This window comes from Penicillium atrosanguineum (assembly GCF_028827265.1).
Source record: "Penicillium atrosanguineum strain IBT 20685 chromosome Unknown utg000006l_segment0_segment0, whole genome shotgun sequence".
Lineage (NCBI taxonomy): Eukaryota > Fungi > Ascomycota > Eurotiomycetes > Eurotiales > Aspergillaceae > Penicillium > Penicillium atrosanguineum.
In genome coordinates, this window is record NW_026623138.1 from 2,669,808 (window position 1) to 2,687,718 (window position 17,911).

Genomic DNA, 17,911 nt, shown 5'->3' on the forward strand with positions numbered 1-17,911 from the left:
TTAGACAACTGCAACGCCGACCTTTCTCATAGCGTCTCCATCAAGTTTGGCCAAAAATACATTGAAGACTTCTTTATTCAATCCCTCTGACTCGTCGACATTTTCGATCATCTTTCTTGTAGTAGCAATTTTTTCGTCCTTCCATTCCTCGAACAAATCTTTCAGGTTGAGTTCATCAAAAATAGCGAGCACCTTGGCAACCTCCTGGTCATCTTGGCTTCCATAGAACTCCTCCAGGACCATTCTCTGCTTCTCGTTACACCGATCAAGGGCCTCGATGATGAGCCAAGTTAACTTATTCTCCTGAATATCGCTACCAGCTTTGCCCGTAACCTTAGGATCACCATAGACATCCAAGTAGTCATTGCGTACCTAATAGTACTGACCGAGGGATAATGCCACCTTGTATACCTCTTTCAAATTCTTTGGCGTGGCAAGCTGAAGATACACAAGGGGCAACGACATCGGGGTGTACGAAGTGTAGTATACAGTTTTTCGCTCGATGATGAACTCGTACTTCTCTTTGGTAAACTGGCTAAGTCCTCCGTAATGACGGGAGGCTGTGAGGAGGTCATATGACTGTCCGAACTCAATCTGAAGCGCAGTTTCTCGGAAGACTTCGACGAGATCGTGATACGCCGGGTGATCTTTAAAATGAGTTTTTAAGACGATGAATACGGTCGATGCAAGGAGGCAGCCGTCATTAATAGACATGAGCCCAATTTCTTCGCGGCGATACCAGCAGGGTTGTCCACGGCGAGTCTCTGAACCGTCCATAATGTCATCCCAGATTAGGTAGCCCGCGTTCTGTATCTCGACCAGCCATCCAAGAATCATCAGATCTTGTGTTTGTTCTGCGGTCAAGGCGTCATCCTTGAGGGCCTGCGCGGTATCGAGAACTGTCCAACAACGATAAAGCTTCCCGCCTTGTGTGTTGAGCAGAAGACACTAGAAGAGAGAAAGTTATCAGTTTTGAGCGCGCAACTGTATCTTTTATTGATCATACCCTTCTGTACATCTCGATAGCATCAGCAGGGAACCCTATACCGTGGAATTTATCGACAAGGGTTTGAGAGAGGGACGCCAAAGTGGCATCAAAATCAGGGCGCGCAATTTTTGTCATTGCGAAGGTGTTTGTTCTAGAGATACAGAGAACTGGATAAAATAATAATAATTTGAAAGTGCACTGAGCCAAAGCATTACCCTGTTTTCGCTCTCTACTTTTATATGTTACAGATTATGGAGTACCCAAAGGCCATTGGATGATCAGTTCTCCTTTTAGTTCACGATGTCTCAATCCTTCAGCTCACACCACTGTCGCATGAAACTCGACTCAGCCCATTAACGTATTGTAGTGGGGGCATGTTGGTATTGGAGCAGGGTCATAGAGTTAGATCCCCCAGGCGGGACGTACAAATATGATCGGTTCACTTGATGATACAGGCATAACCTTGGTCCATGGGACTCTATAGCGCTAAGAAAATAGCGGTGACAAGATCAACCTTCAACTTACCATAATGGATCCAAGAATGACCGGTACACGCGGTTACGGTAGTACCCAAAAAGTCCAATTGGAGGTCTGATCGCAAATTTTGGATATACTTGACTCAATCACATAGTATGACAAATATTGGCTCTTGATAGGTCTTGTTCAGCAAGTAATATTTCAGGATTTCTGTATCTACCTCATCAGTCAGCGGATGGGTGCTATGTATTCAAAGTTAAGCAAACTAGTAATACAAAAGTTTATTATATTTGAACGGTAGTGTTTGAATAAGACAAAGTACTTTGCATTATCCAGAAAAGGTATAGTGATAAAAAAAACGGCGAGGCATTAAAATATGAATGACGTGCCATGACTTCTATTAAATCCGGTATGTTTCTCAAGATATAAGTAGAGGGCCCCAAACTTTTTAACCATCTGCAATCCATAATTTTTTAGGGCTCTTACCACATCATGGATGACAAAGCCGCGCTTTCCAGTACCCCGTTCCTTGAAGTTGATAGAGCCTTTAATTTCCGTGGCATTAGGGGATACAGTAGCACTATTTTTCCCAATACAGTTATACGTGAAGGATTGATCTACCGTTCAGGTCACTTGAGTGATTTGACTAGTGCTAGATGGCGCACCGTGAAGAGCCTAGGAGTTTCGACAATTATCGACTTGACCAGTCTCGGAGAAGTGGAAGTCTTCACTGGAGCACCGGACAGAACGCTGAGCCCTATCGGCATTGAAACTTTACACTTGCCTTTCAAGCAAGGTGTGTTCTCTATGGCAAGACAAGTGTATAAGTATCAAGCATACCGGACTACAGGACCTGAGGTGAGTACTAGGCATACATTGGCGGCTGAAGAAGAGGTCAAGAGCTCAGTCTATCATAGGCCATCGTAGAAGGATACCTAAGCCTGTTAGAAGTGGGATCGGCCATTATCCAGCGGGTCCTCGAGCATTTTCGAGACAAGACCGGTGGCTGTCTTATCCACTGCGCGATGGGGAAAGATCGGACTGGTGTTATTGTCGGCCTGTTGCTTTCACTTGCTGGGGTTCCACATGAGACAATCGCAGATGAGTTCAGTCTAAGTGAGGCCCACCTTGAACATTTGCAACCGAAAATTGCCGATATTGTGAGATCGATCGACCCCAGCGAGAAAGACCCCTCGGGGATAGCAAAGATGGCGACGGAGTGTAGGTAAGGTGATGTCATCAACTTTAGGGCGAAAATTTCAAAAAAGCGAGGAAAGCAAGCTAACAGCCCTGCAGGAGGGAATATATGGCTTTGACCCTCCATTTTGTTCACGAAAGATATGGTGGAATTGGCCAATACGCGCAAGATCATTGCGGTTTCTCAGTTGAGGATATCGACCGTATCAGGTAAAACATGATCTGCCTATAAATAATGCGCAATAAAAGCTTCCATTGCCAGAAACTCGGCCCACGCAGATTAAGATCTATAGTATTCAAGCTAGACTACCGTGTATCTGGACCAAACACTGGGGATTGTGTAGGGCGGGGGTACATTACCCAGAAATTGGTCGAGATGTGGGTTAATCGGATTAGAGTAGTCATTTGATTACGGCAAAACAGCGTTTGGGGCCCCACATACACTCCGTACATATGACGAATAAAATAGCCTTGTGTTATCATACGATACCCGTCGATCTTTCACCGCATATCTCGACAAGGGGCTGGCCAGTAAGTGTACTTACGTATAAATGCCTGGGTTAAATTTATACATTGTTGTATTGTCTCTGGTTGGCTTCATTTTGAGTTGATTCTTCAGTTAGACTGTTCATCATTGGCGGTGGCCCAGTGGCCACGTCACTCCATGTACGTATGTCTAAGAACTAGGCTGGCTGAAAGGGAGAAATCAAGGAATGTGCAGGTGTACATACTTGATAGCTCACATACCGAACAAATGCTACTATGATACTGTAATAGCCCAAAACGTAGCAATAGTCGCCCTGTCCACTAAGATGCATATGTAAGGTGGAGTTGACAGCTGCAAAAAGTGGGCCCACTTATGCGCAGCCATGAAGATCGCCCGTTCGATAGCTCCTATGCAGAATCTTCGGTGAAGCGCCACAAAATTACAATGAACTCTGACAGACTTACATAAATCATGCGAGAGTGCTTGCACCCACTCTTAATTCCTTAGCTGTGCCGACTACGTAGGACTTTCTTGGAGTTTATTATCTCACGATTGAATATTAGTATTCACCGTAAATGCCGGGCTTCGTGTCTGGTGACTGGACAGCAGTTTCACACCACGTCAATTAATTTAAAAATAGTTATTTTGGCGTCCAATTGCAGCTTACTGTCTCTTGGTGAAATTCAAGAATAGCGGTGTAGCAGCAAGGGTAAACATGTCCTTCCCGTCGTCTAGAAACGTATCGCTGGCTTTACCCGGAGCAAAAGAAATGTCGTATCGGAGAAGGAGCTCTGCAGTCACCCGTCGAAGCTCCATTAGTGCAAGCCGTCTACCAACACAGGCCCACGGTCCTACAATTTGATTAGTATGTTTACTTTCATCCATACACCACCAAAACTGACCTGTATTGAATGGAATGAACACGGATCTATCCTTGACGAGTTCAGGACTGGTAGTCCAGCGTTCCGCAATGAACTCGGTTGGACGCTCAAACGCCCGTGGGTCTGGTAAATCAGGGTTAGAGCCTGATCAAAATTTGGGTCTCCAAATGAACTGACCTCTGAACATCGTGTACAGGGGCACTTGAACAATGGTGTTTCCGGGAATGTATGACTTGCCAATGGTCATACCCTCTGGTGGAGTGAGCCTCTGAAGACCAGAAGGAACCGCTGGGTGCAATCTAAGGGTCTCGTGGATTGTGGCATCAAGAAATCGATCTTGGAGGTCGTATCATCGCTCAGCTCATCAAGAGCATCAATGTCTCTCTGAAGCTTCTGAGTTAGAGCTTTGTCACTGGCAAGATGGTACCAAAGATGCGATAGAGTTGTAGAAGTTGTGTCACTGATTAAGGTAAACAACAGTGAACATTCAGAGCAATCAATATTTTATCACCTTCCCGCCATAACAATCAGATAGCTATCTCTATGGAGGTTGAGTGTATCTTAGGATGTCCGGGGGCCCTTCTTGTACGCGTCAAGAATCCAAGAAAAGATATCTCGCTGCTCTAGTTCCTTCTGTAAATAGCGATTAGCACGCCTTTTGTGCCCAATTATCCCGCTATCGTGCACCTACAGCACTCCTTTCCAGGAATTGGCTTTCAATCCACTTCCAGAAGTTCAGGTTGTTTGCGTTTATGAGTGGAATATTCATGAGTATAGGGAATATCCAGGGCATATGTTTGAGGTGGCCAATGTTTGTCATATCCGTCCGAATGGTCTTCAGGAAGTAAGCCTCTTTGCCTTCGGCAATCATGTTGAACGATTTTCCAAAAGCAAGGTTTCCCATCACATCAAACGCATAGTAGCTGAACCACCGCGTCATATCAATTGGACTGGCAAGGTCTCGATCCACGACTTCCACGAGTTACTATGCATATTTTGTAACGACTGGTTCATAGGCGCGGATTGCTAAGAGGGTTTTGATGTTAGTGTATACTTTTCGTTCAATAGTCCAAACAAAAGAAATTACCCTTGGTGCTGAATCCGTGATCCCAAACTTTGCGGCGGCGCGCATGTTCTTGCTTGTCTCTGGTGAAGGATAGACAAACTCGCGGGTCAAGCAATGTATACCAAGGACCTTTCCTAGCCTTGGACTGGTTACCGTAAATAGCCTGGACCGCTACTAGGTCCGCGACTGAGATTTCGGTAGGACCTAAATTCGAAGAGTACTTAGAAAATATACTCTGTCAAAAAAGAGTTATTATATTACCCGTTCGAACATAGTCTCCATATGTCTTATGAAGCTTGTCAACCTCCTTGTAGAGATGAAGCTTGGAAGACATTATTGTTAAATAGAGGTTGGACAAGCGAGCAAAAAAAGGACCCGGAAATTTGCCCAGTCTATGGAAGAATCCTCGGTAGACCAGCATACTGCTGTACACACCGAGGATGTGGTGAAGCCAAAACTTTTGGAATTCATCTGATGAGAATGGAACGATAACCTCTATTTGGCTGTTAAAAAACCAAATGCCGACGCTCCCAGCGACCAAGACAGAAATATGCGAAGCCAACAGAAATACAGATCTAGTATCCCACTCGCTCAAGCGGTAGAATAGGTGGTGGAGAGTAAAACCACTGCCTAAGGCTAAGAGAGCCTGGGAACTGTGAGCAAGATGCATCATAATACACTTCCTTTGCTGTAAAGCCTGAAAAATCGCGATGTGGACAGAAGGCCAGTAGTTGGAAAGTGACCTACTTGGGAGGGGCTAAAATATAGGCTTAGAATAATAAGTAGATAGTAAGCACAACGTGACCCTACCTGGAAGCTAAGTAGGATGATCAACAATAATCATTAAGATTGCGGTTGGTCGGGAGATTCTCCAATCAATGCAGAGATCAGTACGCTATGTGGCTAGACCCATAGACCCACACGCAAGGGGGTCTATCTTCGACGGGGATGCAAAACGCAAACTATTCCCGGCCAAAACTTCCCAAAACTTGGTTTGTACAGTAGTCTGTGGCTGGCTGGCATTGTGGATCTTGGCCACCTTCACCGCTATGTGCTCCCCACCTTGCGGACGCACCTGCGGGCTCATCGTGGTCTGGATCAATGATGAAGCTAAGCCGAAAAGTCGAAGTGTAAAAAGATCATTTACACTATAATATGCAATTCTAACCGTCAATGCTCTGCTGCCTCGAGCTGTATCTATGCTGCGAAATCGGATATATTGGGTGTGGGGATCGTGTCTCGATCGTACATGTAGATGTACACTGTAGTTGACGAGGGGCACCCAAACAGCGCTCAGCGTATGTATTTATTCACCGCAAGGTGGATCCTATTGGATTCACAGTACGGTATATTTAATATTTGCGAAGCTCATGTACTACCTTCCCTCTTGGCATTTACTCAATTGTAACAAGGAGAGAAGTTTAAACTGTCAAAGTGGCGATTTTATAGTAGGATTTCATTGGGCGTCACTTACCGACATATGGTCATCATCACACTATAAAAGATTCTTTACTATTATGGCTTAGAGCATGATCACATGCTCTTGTATCCTAATACTCTCTTATATAGCTCTGGGTACATTATCTTTTTTATTCCTCTCAATGCAATCATTCTGTTACTGACGAAACTAACAGAAAATCTGGGCTTCGCATTGGACACCATCTTCTGGTTGACCCCTAAGTTTTTATTCCCTTATAGCTGGCATTGCATTTTAAACCCTCACAATGACAGAAGGTATTGCGACCAATTCGTTTGAGACCAGACTCTTTGTCTAAGGAGCAGTATGGAATCCCTGACTGCGAGCGACAGAAAGATAGAACTGACTATATTTTAGTATGTCGACGCTCAAACGCTCGCCCGCTTGAGTTGTTATAGCACTGTCGATGGTTCCATTGTTACCTCAAATGTGCACGAAGCAGTTGATCAGGATGTTGACGCCGCAGTTACCGCGGCAAGCGCTGCATTCCCAAGCTGGGCCGCTTTTTCCCCTGAGAAGAGGGCGTGTATCTTACACAAATTTGCTGATCTCATGGAGCGAGATGCCGACAACCTCGCCTATTTGGAAGCAGTGTGCAACGTGAAGCCCGTTAAGCTGTTCCGTGGGTATGAGCTGCCACAAGCAGTCAGCATCTTTAGATGTAAGAATTATCCCCTGGCAAACTACGTCGAAGGCAGAAATTCTGATCCAAGCAGACTATGCTGGCTGGTGTGGCAAGGTTCATGGAGAGTCATTCCCTACTAGTAATGGTTTCCTCAAGATCGTCCAGCGGGAGCCATTGGGCGTATGTGCGGCGATCACGGCGTTCAACGCTCCTATTATGGGAATGGCCATGAAGGCTACACCATGCCTGGCTACTGGTAATACTCTGATTATGAAATCTAGCGAGAGGACTCCGCTTTCAACACTTTACCTTGGGAAGCTGGCGAATGAGGCAGGTTTCCCTCCAGGCGTTTTTAATATCATCTCTGGAGGAGCACTTGCCGGTAGTCTCCTTGCTAAGCATATGGATATTGATCAGGTTTCTTTCACGGGTAGTGCTTTTATTGGGAAGCAAATCGCTCAAGCTGCATTAAGAAGCAATTTGAAGCGAGTTGCGTTAGAATTGGGAGGCAAAAGTCCGAGCATTATTTTCCCAGATGCAAAACTAGATGTGGCCCTCTCCTGGTGCGTGAACGGTATTCTGGTACTATCTGGCCAGGTCTGTTTTGCTAGCTCTCGGGTATATGTCTATGAGAGCATCAAGAAGCAGGTGGTCGAACAGATGAAAGCATCGTTTGAAAGCGTGGAAGAATTATTTGGTGATCCACTTGACGAAGATGTTGAGTTCCCGCCTCTGTTCAACCAGGGCCACTTTGATAGGGTGAAGGGCTTCATTGATCGCGGCAAAGAGGAGGCGACCCTCGTCACTGGCGGGGAAGCTATGTTTGCTAAGGTATGTGCCATTAACACCCAAGGAGGGCGACCATGGGCTCACTGGATCAGGGTCATTGGATGCAACCAACAATATTTGTTGACCCGACTCCCGATGCTGAAATTAGCCGAGAGGAGGTCTTCGGCCCTATGGTTATCATCATCGGGTTCACTGACGAAGAGGAAGTCGTTGCCCAAGCCAACAATACGCAGTTTGGGTTAGCGGGTGCTATTTTCACCCAGGATATCAACCGCGCAGTTCGTATAGCCAGTGCGATCTCCTGTGGGACTGTTGGTATCAACTGCTGCGGCGTACTTGACGCAACTGTGCCATTTGGAGGATACAAGCAAAGTGGACTGGGACGAGAACTGGGCCAGGATGCTCTCGCAGAGTACACCTAGACGAAAACCATAGTGATCAAGTGAGTCTATCAGTTCATAGGCCCGATTTCTCCAGACGATTCTGACACAGCATTTCCTAGTATGACTTATTGAGGAACTTTAAGTTAAGTTTCCGTTTAAACTATATATAATTAAGGAGATAGCATGGCCAAGTAAACACCAGATACTCCATAATTGCAGACCCTCCTTGCGCCCGGTTAGTAGGGATCGAACCCTTGTTTCAACATTTTGTAGTGGGGTCAGGTATCAAACATTCCTCGCGCCTCTATCATTTAGATAGTCTACACACATGAATGTTACCTTTATCATCATTCCAACTCTCTCTCCCTTCAGACATAACCTGATATAAACTCGTTCGTCTCCAAGGTCAATTATCTTTCGTTTCAAAGTATCCAACCGCTTTAACTCATATCCCGCCGCCGCTACAATGCCAACTCCTCGGTTAGAATATGCTTTCACCCTTCACATCGACCTAGGTCCCGCCATTGACTACGGATGTGCCGTGAGTGGACGCAACCGGTTTATTCCCATCATGTATCTGGGCCTAAGCTTCAGGGCCACATCATCCCTCGGGTGGAGACTGGAACTACGTGCGTACTAATGGGGTGATGAATGCGAGTGCTCGCTATACTATCCAGGCCGAAGGTGGTACGATGATTGGCATCTGCAACGAAGGATACGGTCGGGCCAACCAAGAAACCATCAGAGCTGTCTTTGAGGACCCGAATCTGCCCCAGGCATCCATGGCCAACGGCGGCTCGGACTGGTATGCACGCACTATTCCGCAATTCGAAGTGGCCAACGACAACAAGAACTCCAGTGGCTGATCACATCGGCATTCTTGGGGGACTTTAAGCCAATACAGCAGCCTAATTATGTGGAGCTTGACGTTTTCCAAGCTATGTTGCTTTGAGGGTACTGTGAGGAAGGACCGGATCAGAAACCTGGGAATTAGGGAATCAGGCCGATCACGATTCCGCACGTACCTAAGCACCTAACCCTTTGAAAGGTGCCACGGCATATCATCATCTTGGCAATGATCTTGTCCGTACTGCAGTCCATCGTTTCCCGTATGGATCACCATCTTCATACATTGTACCCACTACCTAGAAAGTCTCCAGAATGAATCGCCCTCAGCTATACGCCACGCGAAGATTGCTGAAGCCCCATGAATGTATTTACTCCAACTTTGGGCGGTAGGTTCGGTCCTGCAGCATTGGGGGCATTCGTTTCTCATCAATGGCCCCATTGCAGTAGTCAATGTTTGCATCTGGTAGCCTTCGGCCCATTTCGAGGCACGCCGCTCCACAGCACCTATTTATTATTGGCCCAGTTGTCGGACAAAAACCGTTGAAGTATCGGAATTGCGTCGATGTGAGTCAAATATCGGCTGATTATCTTGACCAGAGTGCCTTCCGTCGACTCTTAGCTCTCAAAAAGGCCATCCTATCATGGCTCGGTTCAAACACATTTGGAGCTTCTCGAACATGGTAGAAAGGTTTTATATGCAACGTCTGCAGATAGCCGGGTATATAATGCAGCTGTGCTGACCTTATTCCATCCCGAAAATGAGGTGATTTGCCATGCTCCGGAAGGCGGCTCGATATTTGCGCTAGATCTGCAGGTAGCTAGCTGTCTGAGGCTTCCTGTCTGAGTTGAGTCAGCATCAAGTACAGTATGAATGTACAGTCTTGTTGGAAACGCTCACTGCATATGTATGCCTAAGATCCCATTTGTCTTAAGGCTCGCCTCATCTATGGTCTTTCTGCAGCTGGAAGTATTTCCCCCGCAGCGAATCTGGGCACCGACGGTGACCAGTCTATTTGTAGTACTCCTCAGACTTGGCCTTCCATGATAAGTGACGGTGTCGAGATAACCATTGTTGCAGATTGTCCTGCTCAGCGGGTGTCCAAGGTTTGTTCATTGTTGCGAGCATTATGGGAATTGAAAGGATCGAGATAGGGGCGAATAAGGTATGAGAGCGAAGCGGGGAAGGTCTGCAGGAAATGGAACGGCGGAGGAAGGTAAAAGAGATCAAAGATTATTTACTTTGACGGTAGCTCTGACCAGGCTCGCTTTAACTGGATGAGTTGCTCAGGTCTTTCTCAATTCACCACGCTCCTTCAATTCACCACTCCTCCAGCCCGATTCGGTACAGATCTTCCCCCGATTGACTCTTATCTGAATTCATCCAATTTTTGACGGATAATTAATGGCCATCGTCAAAAATACATAAATTAACATTATGTCCGGGGTTAATAGATGCCGGGACACTTCGTCGAGTGGGATCATGCAAACACTAGAAGCCAACGATCGAACATACTCACAGGGGCCAAATTAATCTTTACTCTTTTCCATTTTTTATACATGGGTAAGTGATGGCTTGGGGATGAGCGAATAATTGGAATTAAGCGATGACTTAGGGTGACTTTTGAATTGAGGGGCGAGTGATTAATTGGAATCGAGGAACCAAGGCGATGGATTAAGAATCAAGTGACTGTTGAAACAGTAAAGCGTTTCATGACGGAAAGACACGTTTTTGCCTTACCCGGGCCCTATTCGAAATTTCCGAAGCTGTGGCTCCTCGTAATATAGTGTGGCTGTGCCGGGAATAATATAAGGTCTATAAATAATTTTACATAGCGTACGGTCAAATTGCTCTCCCCATAACACAAGCAAAACATTACCGGTTAGCCGGTCGACTGTTCAATCTAATATCTCAGGCAGGTCTAAATTTACGCTAACATTTCTATTTCTTGAATATTTTCGGACAATTTGAGGGTTTCAAGGTGGACTGACAAGCCGTAATATAGGAAAAAGGGCCTATTGAAATTACAGTAACAAAAGCGATGAAGCGGCTCTTTTTGGAGGGCTTCCTTGACAGGCCCTCACCTGGAACAGATATTTCCCGGTGTCGATGGTCGGACTTATTCGAGCATAATAATGATATACATAGAGAACCTGCTAGCCTACATTGGTAAAACGACCTTGCTCAGTCAGCGGTCTCTGGGACATCATCAGCATAAACTATAGGAGCCGACGGAGCATCGCTATCATTATATAACCCATAAAACCTAGCTACTACGATTCCGTTAAAACTAATGACGCCGCTCCCGTAGGACTATTAAATCTCACCGGGCAAAACTCCGATAGCCTTCCTATCCGGCCTTAATTATTGGCCCTATCGTAGCCGACTAAACTCGGCCAGCAATCCATTAAAAAATTTTCGGTCTCGTTACATTGCTATGCCAGATCCTTTGACTTCGCAGGCGATACGTTCAGCCGCCCTTTCTTTGCGCTGATGTGTTTATTGGCTTTCGTTCGGTTTAATAATCGCTAAAAGTAAGGTATTCTCTTTCTTCAGTATAGAGTTCCACTCCTCATCGAAAATGTTTCTCGAGGCGGAAAAGGAAACCCTAATGATGTAACTCAGTAAGCTAATAGTTGCAAGAGCAGAGATATGCAACATACAATGCGGAGATTTCTATCGCCATGTGCATAGTTACCTTCAGTTGTCGTAGCCTCCCGCTAAGCATACACGATTGTATGTCCACGAAGGCACCAAAGGGATTCCAATTCGACTCGCGTAGAGAGTCTCCAATGAAATGACTTATCCATTGTTTGAACACCTCCTGGAATCTTGCGCAGGCCTGTTGGGTTGTCCGAGTTGCCATTTGAAGGTGAAGCTGGACTTTATGACTGAGATTGCAAGGATTCGACTTATTAAAGGTTAACACAAATCTCCCTAATGCTTTGTTGATGGACGACAGTAGATGAAAAAGCTCTTTAATAGTTTCGGTCCTATACTCAGCTACTTCGATAATTTCAAAAACGGCACTGACACTATACTATGCCGCTTTTACGGATTCTGCAGGGGAAGTGCTAGTGTTAGGTTCGGCCATTTCAAACAGGCTACGGTCAGGCTTAGTCGGCGTTTCTCAAAAACGATCTAAGAGAAAACTTACTATATTACCGGAGCGTGGCGTCTAAGAGATTCGTGATGAAAAGAATGCGACGACTATTTTGTATTGTTCAAGAGAGGGCGACGGCGTGCTTATTTATGTAGCAGTTTGAAAGAAAACCCCTTTTCTGACACGTTGGGCAGTTATCTAAGGGGTTGTAAAAGGCCTGAGTTCCTAGGAACCTAGTAGATCATGAGCGAATAAGAAAATAGTTGACAGACTAGATTACTTGTTTGAGAACTATGTTCGGTCTGGCAGGCTCCTAGGAGTTGGATGTTCGGAATCTCACAAAGTGATACGATTGCCTATAGATGCAGAAACTTATTGGTGCTAGAGGTGATTTTGCCGTCAAATCCCGTAAATGTTGTCACCAGTGAGTATGGCCCCAGAATAGGATACAAGCATCAGAGCAGACCCATCCAATTACCTTGGCACTATTAGTCTCCACGGCCCAATTAGGAGAACACGGTGGTACTAGGAACGTTCCCAGGAGCATGTAGAATGAAATGCCGAAATCAGCAGTCTTGCTAGGATGAATAGCCATATTGAAGACGCCCGTGCTATATTGATGGGGCAATTGGGGCAAATTTGTAAGTGAGGTGGCACGTGAACGGGGCTAGTGTAGTGCAATTCATTGAGGTCATATTCATCGGTTCCTCACCCCGTCACTCAGGCTCTACTCAGTGAGCAAATCAAATGGTTCAGAAAGCAGATCAGACCGCTCAGAGGCGTGCTCAGTTCTGTTCAGTAAGCAAAAAGCGGCAAAGTCTGAGCACTGAAACGGAAAGGGAACGATAAGAAGTGGCAGAGGAAATCCGGTATCTAGGCACAACTAGCGCGATTTTTTTTGAGTCAGTGCCTAGACACTTGAACTCAATCTGGGGTCTTGATCGCACCAGGTAATTGAGCTTCCGCCTACCGCTTAAAACCTAATTGAAAGCCAGACCCTAACGCTAGACAAGGTTGTTTTAGTCATGCTCCCCTCGTGCCTAGGCACCCTGGCCCTGTATCATCCAGAGTTTCGTAGCCTAACGGCATGAACTCATTTCGATACAAATCTTGTCCTTTCTTTTTCGTTTCACTTCAAGGAAAGTACTTCCCGTGAGAGATCGTCATGTTCCCTCTGAACGCCTCACGATGCCCCAAGAGGTCTGGCATTGGTAGCGTCTATCCACCCCAAGTAGAGGCTCAAGCTCATGCGACTCGTACACTATCTATCCTAATATCTAACCTCAGGGAACCGGACTTGATCCTCAGTGAAAGAAATGGCCTAGACTACGGGCGATAACGACACCAAACTTTCAGCTGGGCAATATCGAGACGGCGTCGAGTCACAAACCTGGCATATACAAGAACTTACGTTCAATTTCATGCGTTCAGATAACACCAAGAGGGCCCTGGCCACAGTATATGGGTAGCATATCCTCGGCTAGACCTCCGCAATAGGCCTGGTTAGGCCTGAGATCCTGGCCCACGCTCCAACCATCAATGGACTATGGGCCTGATCTCTAAGGCCCAACGTGAACAGTGGGACATTGGTGGGGGCCCAATGAGGGCCCCAATATAGCCCATTTCTATGCATAACTACTGTCTTGGCATTCATAAACCTGATGATTAATGCCTGTATTTTACATATGGTCTAGTCTAGAGTGCGCCAAAAACCGTAAAACCGCCAAACCAAACCAAACCAAACCAAACCGCAAATGGTTTGGGTTTTGGGGCCGGTTTCGGAAACCGCAATGGTTTTTGGTTTCTTGGTCAGAAACCGCAATGGTTCTTGGGGCCCCAATGGTTTGGTAAACAATGCAAACTGAGTGGGTCCTTGTCACTACATATTTTGTCGGTATGTTTTATATGCAACCAATCAACGATATCAAAAGCTCTGTCTTTGTATTACCCCTGATTCCGCCAATTTATAGGGGGATTCTAGATTACATAAGTAATAAACATGGAGGATAATTGTATCTCCGGTCCACCGCGGTATTCGTATTGACATATTTGCCTAGTATGCTGCGACGGCCAATAAGGTCAAGCGGAATCAATATAATGTGGATTGAAATGATTGATTGATTGAGGAAACTCCGGAGACTGCTGTTGAGAGTAGTCCCCTTGCCCTTACGGGTGGGCTTGGCGGTCCGTACGGGATTGTCAGTCCGTACAACCGATACTCGGCGGTTACCACGCTCGAGTCCATGAGTAAGCAGAATTACATACAAAGACATAGGAAATGTAATCTTCAATGTGACCACTTGTTAGCGGTAAGTTATCCCTCCATAGGCTGACAGTATCTCACCCGCGCGCGGCCCGCTACGCCACTGCGATAATATATCAAACTGGTCTCCTCGGTCAGTTCCGACACGTGGAAGAGCAGCCGGACACCGACGATCACCACGAACAGATCGGCCTTGCGGCCATGGGATAGGTTGTGAAGACGCTGTGCATTCACCAACGAACACCAAGACCGACCACCGAGAATGGTCGACACTCAACTACTACCGATTCACCACGCTAACATTATCAATTGAGAACCGAAGCTCTTAGAGAGGACTGACGAACGAGAGGCGGGAGCATACTACGGGGACGAGGGGACGCAGAAGAGTGGAATATTGTGGGCTTTGTACTTTTGGGTCTGATTTTATATAGGGTTTTCTATACTTAGGTTTTGGATTTAGTACACTCTTTTTTGTGCCGGCCTCCTGCAGGAGACCGGTTTTCCTATGTTTTACTGTTTATTGCAAGCCGCGAGTCTGGAGTTAAGGACACCAAGTTCTGCTTCGGATCTGGACGAAGCGCCTGTATAGCCTCGACGCATCTAGTTAGGCTCTATCAGGTTAATAGAACTTTGATTGATTGATTGATTGATTGAGACAACGATAATCTGGGACACTTGGACCTTTTGATGGGGTACGCCGCAAATAGACACGCACGTTGGTCCGCGGGAGCACGCACGTACGGCGAATCAGGGTGCGAAGAACTGTAGTGAGGTACTCTACAGTTAAGACTAGAGAAGAGGGTGAGCTGGGGTGAGCTGGAGTGACGACGTTGGGTGACAGCGATCCAATTTGTTTGCGAAAGGAGAAACGGGGTGGCAGACAGGCAATCTAAAAAGACATCATAGTCGTTTCTTACAATGATGGGATATGAGGGTGCTCTCTGCTTCGGCTAACACGGCACAAATGAGTGGAGATCAGGGATAAAGTACTTTACTAGTATCGGTCTCAAACGCCGGCGCACGGTGTACCAGTTCACGATCACCTATTTTATCCAAACATGTTACTGGCGTGCTCACCTAGGGTGAGCACGCAGCACGGGTGATCAGTGTTCCTGATAACCTACGAACACCAGTCGAGGGTTTTTAGCCAATGAGAGTCACCTGACTCTTGGCCCCTTAGCTGGGACCGTAGGCAGCCCAAAGTAAGATTAAGGCTTTCACATCTGATAGTTGTAAATAGCCACAATGTTTTTAATGTAACCAATCTCAACTAGGTGCGCGGAACGGCCGTACAATATGTGCCAAATATATACTCAGATACTCTACAGTAAGTATCAAAAGATCAGCAGTCAGCTTAGGCGTCCCACATCGCCAGTCAAGGAAGGCACCAGATAGGCCGGTGGTCGGCCTTATGCAGCGTATTAGAGGACAGCTATTTTTAGCTACGGGGTATTCAATAGCACAAACTGGAATTTGCCAAAGATAAGTATAAAGAGCCTCTTCGCCTTTTTATCTCAGGATATCATTCCACCATACTACTACCATTATCAAACATACCCCAACTCAATCAAACATCTTCCTTCCAGCTATAAACATGATATATAGCCAATCCCTCCTAGCCATCTCTAGCATTATTGCCTCAGCTGCGTCCATAACCACCTCGTTTCCTGCCAACTTCACCCTAATCTCCACCCTTGATAACTCAGTACTGACAACCGATGGTTGGGGTATCTACGACAGCACCACAGGAACTATATTAACGCGTAAGCTTCTACTTGTTCCTCCTGTACCAACTACCTACCTATTACGTACACCTATTGATCACTTTTCAAACTGGTAATTATAGTATCTCCCTACAGAGACGGCACCATCGGCTACGGGCCCTACGGTCAGGCACTGGCCGTGCTCGCCGATGAGACCTCGGTTGCTTGGATCATCCAACCCCAGGCAGAGCCCGAGGCTGTCGACACGGTGACAGGTTGGGGAGTCTCGGATGATGGGTTCTTCATGCTGAACGGAGAGCAGCTGTGGGCGGTTAATGAGAGCGCCGCGGAGCCAAGAAGACTGTATTGGGTCGGTGAGGGAAATGAGCAGGGGCTGGTCAGTACACAGCTATCCCATGGGGGTAAGTGGGATGCAGTTCATCCCAGTAGACTAGGGTTTCGTTAACTATCCCATGGGGGTAAGTGGGATGCAGTTCATCCCAGTAGACTAGGGTTTCGTTAACTATGGGAGCCCATTTGTACATACCAGTAGAAACGCCAATCCAGATACCAGTAGGCTTTTTTTGATCGGATCCCTATCGAAGCTATCCCATGGGGGTAAGTGGGATGCAGTTCATCCCAGTAGACTAGGGTTTCGTTAACTATGGGAGCCCATTTGTACATACCAGTAGAAACGCCAATCCAGATACCAGTAGGCTTTTTTTGATCGGATCCCTATCGAAGCTCGGGGAAATTTAATCCAGCGCGCCCCACGTATTTTGGCAGAATTTAAAGCCCATCAGCCATTGTTAAAGGGTCATTACAGGGATCGAAAAATTAGTTAATTATTTTGATGGGGTGCGACCGGACGGCATTTAGGGTTTCCATCACACACCATCACACACCAGTACACCACCAGCCACCAAACCACGCGATCCATCATATTCGAATAAGCAGGGTTTCATATTATAAGTAGAGGGGTAGTGTTCAGGGGGATTTCCCCAATATTTAATTTCAATTTTAGCATCATTTACGTTTATCCCACAAGACATCATTTCGTCCATCCACCGCGGACATAGAGTAACGGTTATATATTTCCAACGTCAATATGGATAACCCAATTAACGCCCATGATTATTTTTTATATAATCCAACATACCACGTTGCCATTTGCAAGAAATGTGGCCATGCCGTGGTTCCCCGAGATATTATCGGCCATTTAAGCAAACGCCAGGGTGACCATTGTATCCCCATAAGTGTTGCGCAGCGGGTAAAGGAAATCATTATCGACGAGTGGGACGAAGTACACAACGAGCCCAGTACGTTCCCCACGTAAGTAGAACAGCCCATCACGGGTTTAACCGTCCATTTTGATGGTATTAAGTGTTCATTTTGCGCGTATGTATGTCGGTCCCCCGAGAGTATTCGGAAGCATTGGCGGGTCAACCATCAGTTTTCCCCGTATCAACAAAGCCGGAAACCACGGCCGTCCGAGGCGGCCACCGGACAGGAGAAGCGAGATCAAGCAATGCAACGAGTCGTTTGCCAGCGGTTTTTCCGTAGCAAATTTGGATCGCATTATATTCATATTCGCCAGCCCGGGGCCACGTACGAGCCCGAAGCCC

At 46.4% G+C, this 17,911-nt stretch overlaps 7 protein-coding genes across 7 annotated transcripts; 3 read left to right on the forward strand and 4 right to left on the reverse strand.

The window, feature by feature from the left end:
• N7443_008154 (FPP/GGPP synthase family protein) lies at window positions 1-1,123 on the reverse strand (the record flags this gene model as incomplete). The annotated part of the gene is made up of 3 exons (XM_056888210.1): window positions 1-372; window positions 412-948; window positions 1,007-1,123. The coding sequence occupies 3 exons, from the start codon at window positions 1,121-1,123 to the stop codon at window positions 1-3; spliced, it is 1,026 nt and encodes a 341-aa protein (XP_056739901.1).
• Window positions 1,124-2,490: 1,367 nt separating this feature from the next.
• On the forward strand, window positions 2,491-2,876 carry N7443_008155 (tyrosine-protein phosphatase; the record flags this gene model as incomplete). Its single annotated transcript, XM_056888211.1, has 2 exons — window positions 2,491-2,690; window positions 2,762-2,876. 2 exons carry the CDS (start codon window positions 2,491-2,493, stop codon window positions 2,874-2,876), a joined length of 315 nt encoding a protein of 104 aa, XP_056739902.1.
• A 936-nt stretch (window positions 2,877-3,812) lies between these two features.
• On the reverse strand, window positions 3,813-4,277 carry N7443_008156 (6-phosphogluconate dehydrogenase; the record flags this gene model as incomplete). The annotated part of the gene is made up of 3 exons (XM_056888212.1): window positions 3,813-4,000; window positions 4,052-4,153; window positions 4,208-4,277. The coding sequence occupies 3 exons, from the start codon at window positions 4,275-4,277 to the stop codon at window positions 3,813-3,815; spliced, it is 360 nt and encodes a 119-aa protein (XP_056739903.1).
• A 314-nt stretch (window positions 4,278-4,591) lies between these two features.
• N7443_008157 (uncharacterized protein) lies at window positions 4,592-5,430 on the reverse strand (the record flags this gene model as incomplete). Its single annotated transcript, XM_056888213.1, has 5 exons — window positions 4,592-4,663; window positions 4,722-4,953; window positions 5,017-5,056; window positions 5,118-5,300; window positions 5,358-5,430. 5 exons carry the CDS (start codon window positions 5,428-5,430, stop codon window positions 4,592-4,594), a joined length of 600 nt encoding a protein of 199 aa, XP_056739904.1.
• Window positions 5,431-6,820: 1,390 nt separating this feature from the next.
• Window positions 6,821-8,409, forward strand: N7443_008158 (uncharacterized protein; the record flags this gene model as incomplete). The annotated part of the gene is made up of 4 exons (XM_056888214.1): window positions 6,821-6,865; window positions 6,931-7,234; window positions 7,290-8,029; window positions 8,080-8,409. The coding sequence occupies 4 exons, from the start codon at window positions 6,821-6,823 to the stop codon at window positions 8,407-8,409; spliced, it is 1,419 nt and encodes a 472-aa protein (XP_056739905.1).
• A 427-nt stretch (window positions 8,410-8,836) lies between these two features.
• Window positions 8,837-9,236, forward strand: N7443_008159 (Delta(3-5)-Delta(2-4)-dienoyl-CoA isomerase; the record flags this gene model as incomplete). The annotated part of the gene is made up of 2 exons (XM_056888215.1): window positions 8,837-8,911; window positions 9,048-9,236. The coding sequence occupies 2 exons, from the start codon at window positions 8,837-8,839 to the stop codon at window positions 9,234-9,236; spliced, it is 264 nt and encodes an 87-aa protein (XP_056739906.1).
• A 2,480-nt stretch (window positions 9,237-11,716) lies between these two features.
• On the reverse strand, window positions 11,717-12,311 carry N7443_008160 (uncharacterized protein; the record flags this gene model as incomplete). The annotated part of the gene is given in 3 exon segments (XM_056888216.1): window positions 11,717-11,825; window positions 11,881-12,257; window positions 12,273-12,311. 3 exon segments carry the CDS (start codon window positions 12,309-12,311, stop codon window positions 11,717-11,719), a joined length of 525 nt encoding a protein of 174 aa, XP_056739907.1.
• Window positions 12,312-17,911: the final 5,600 nt, after the last annotated feature.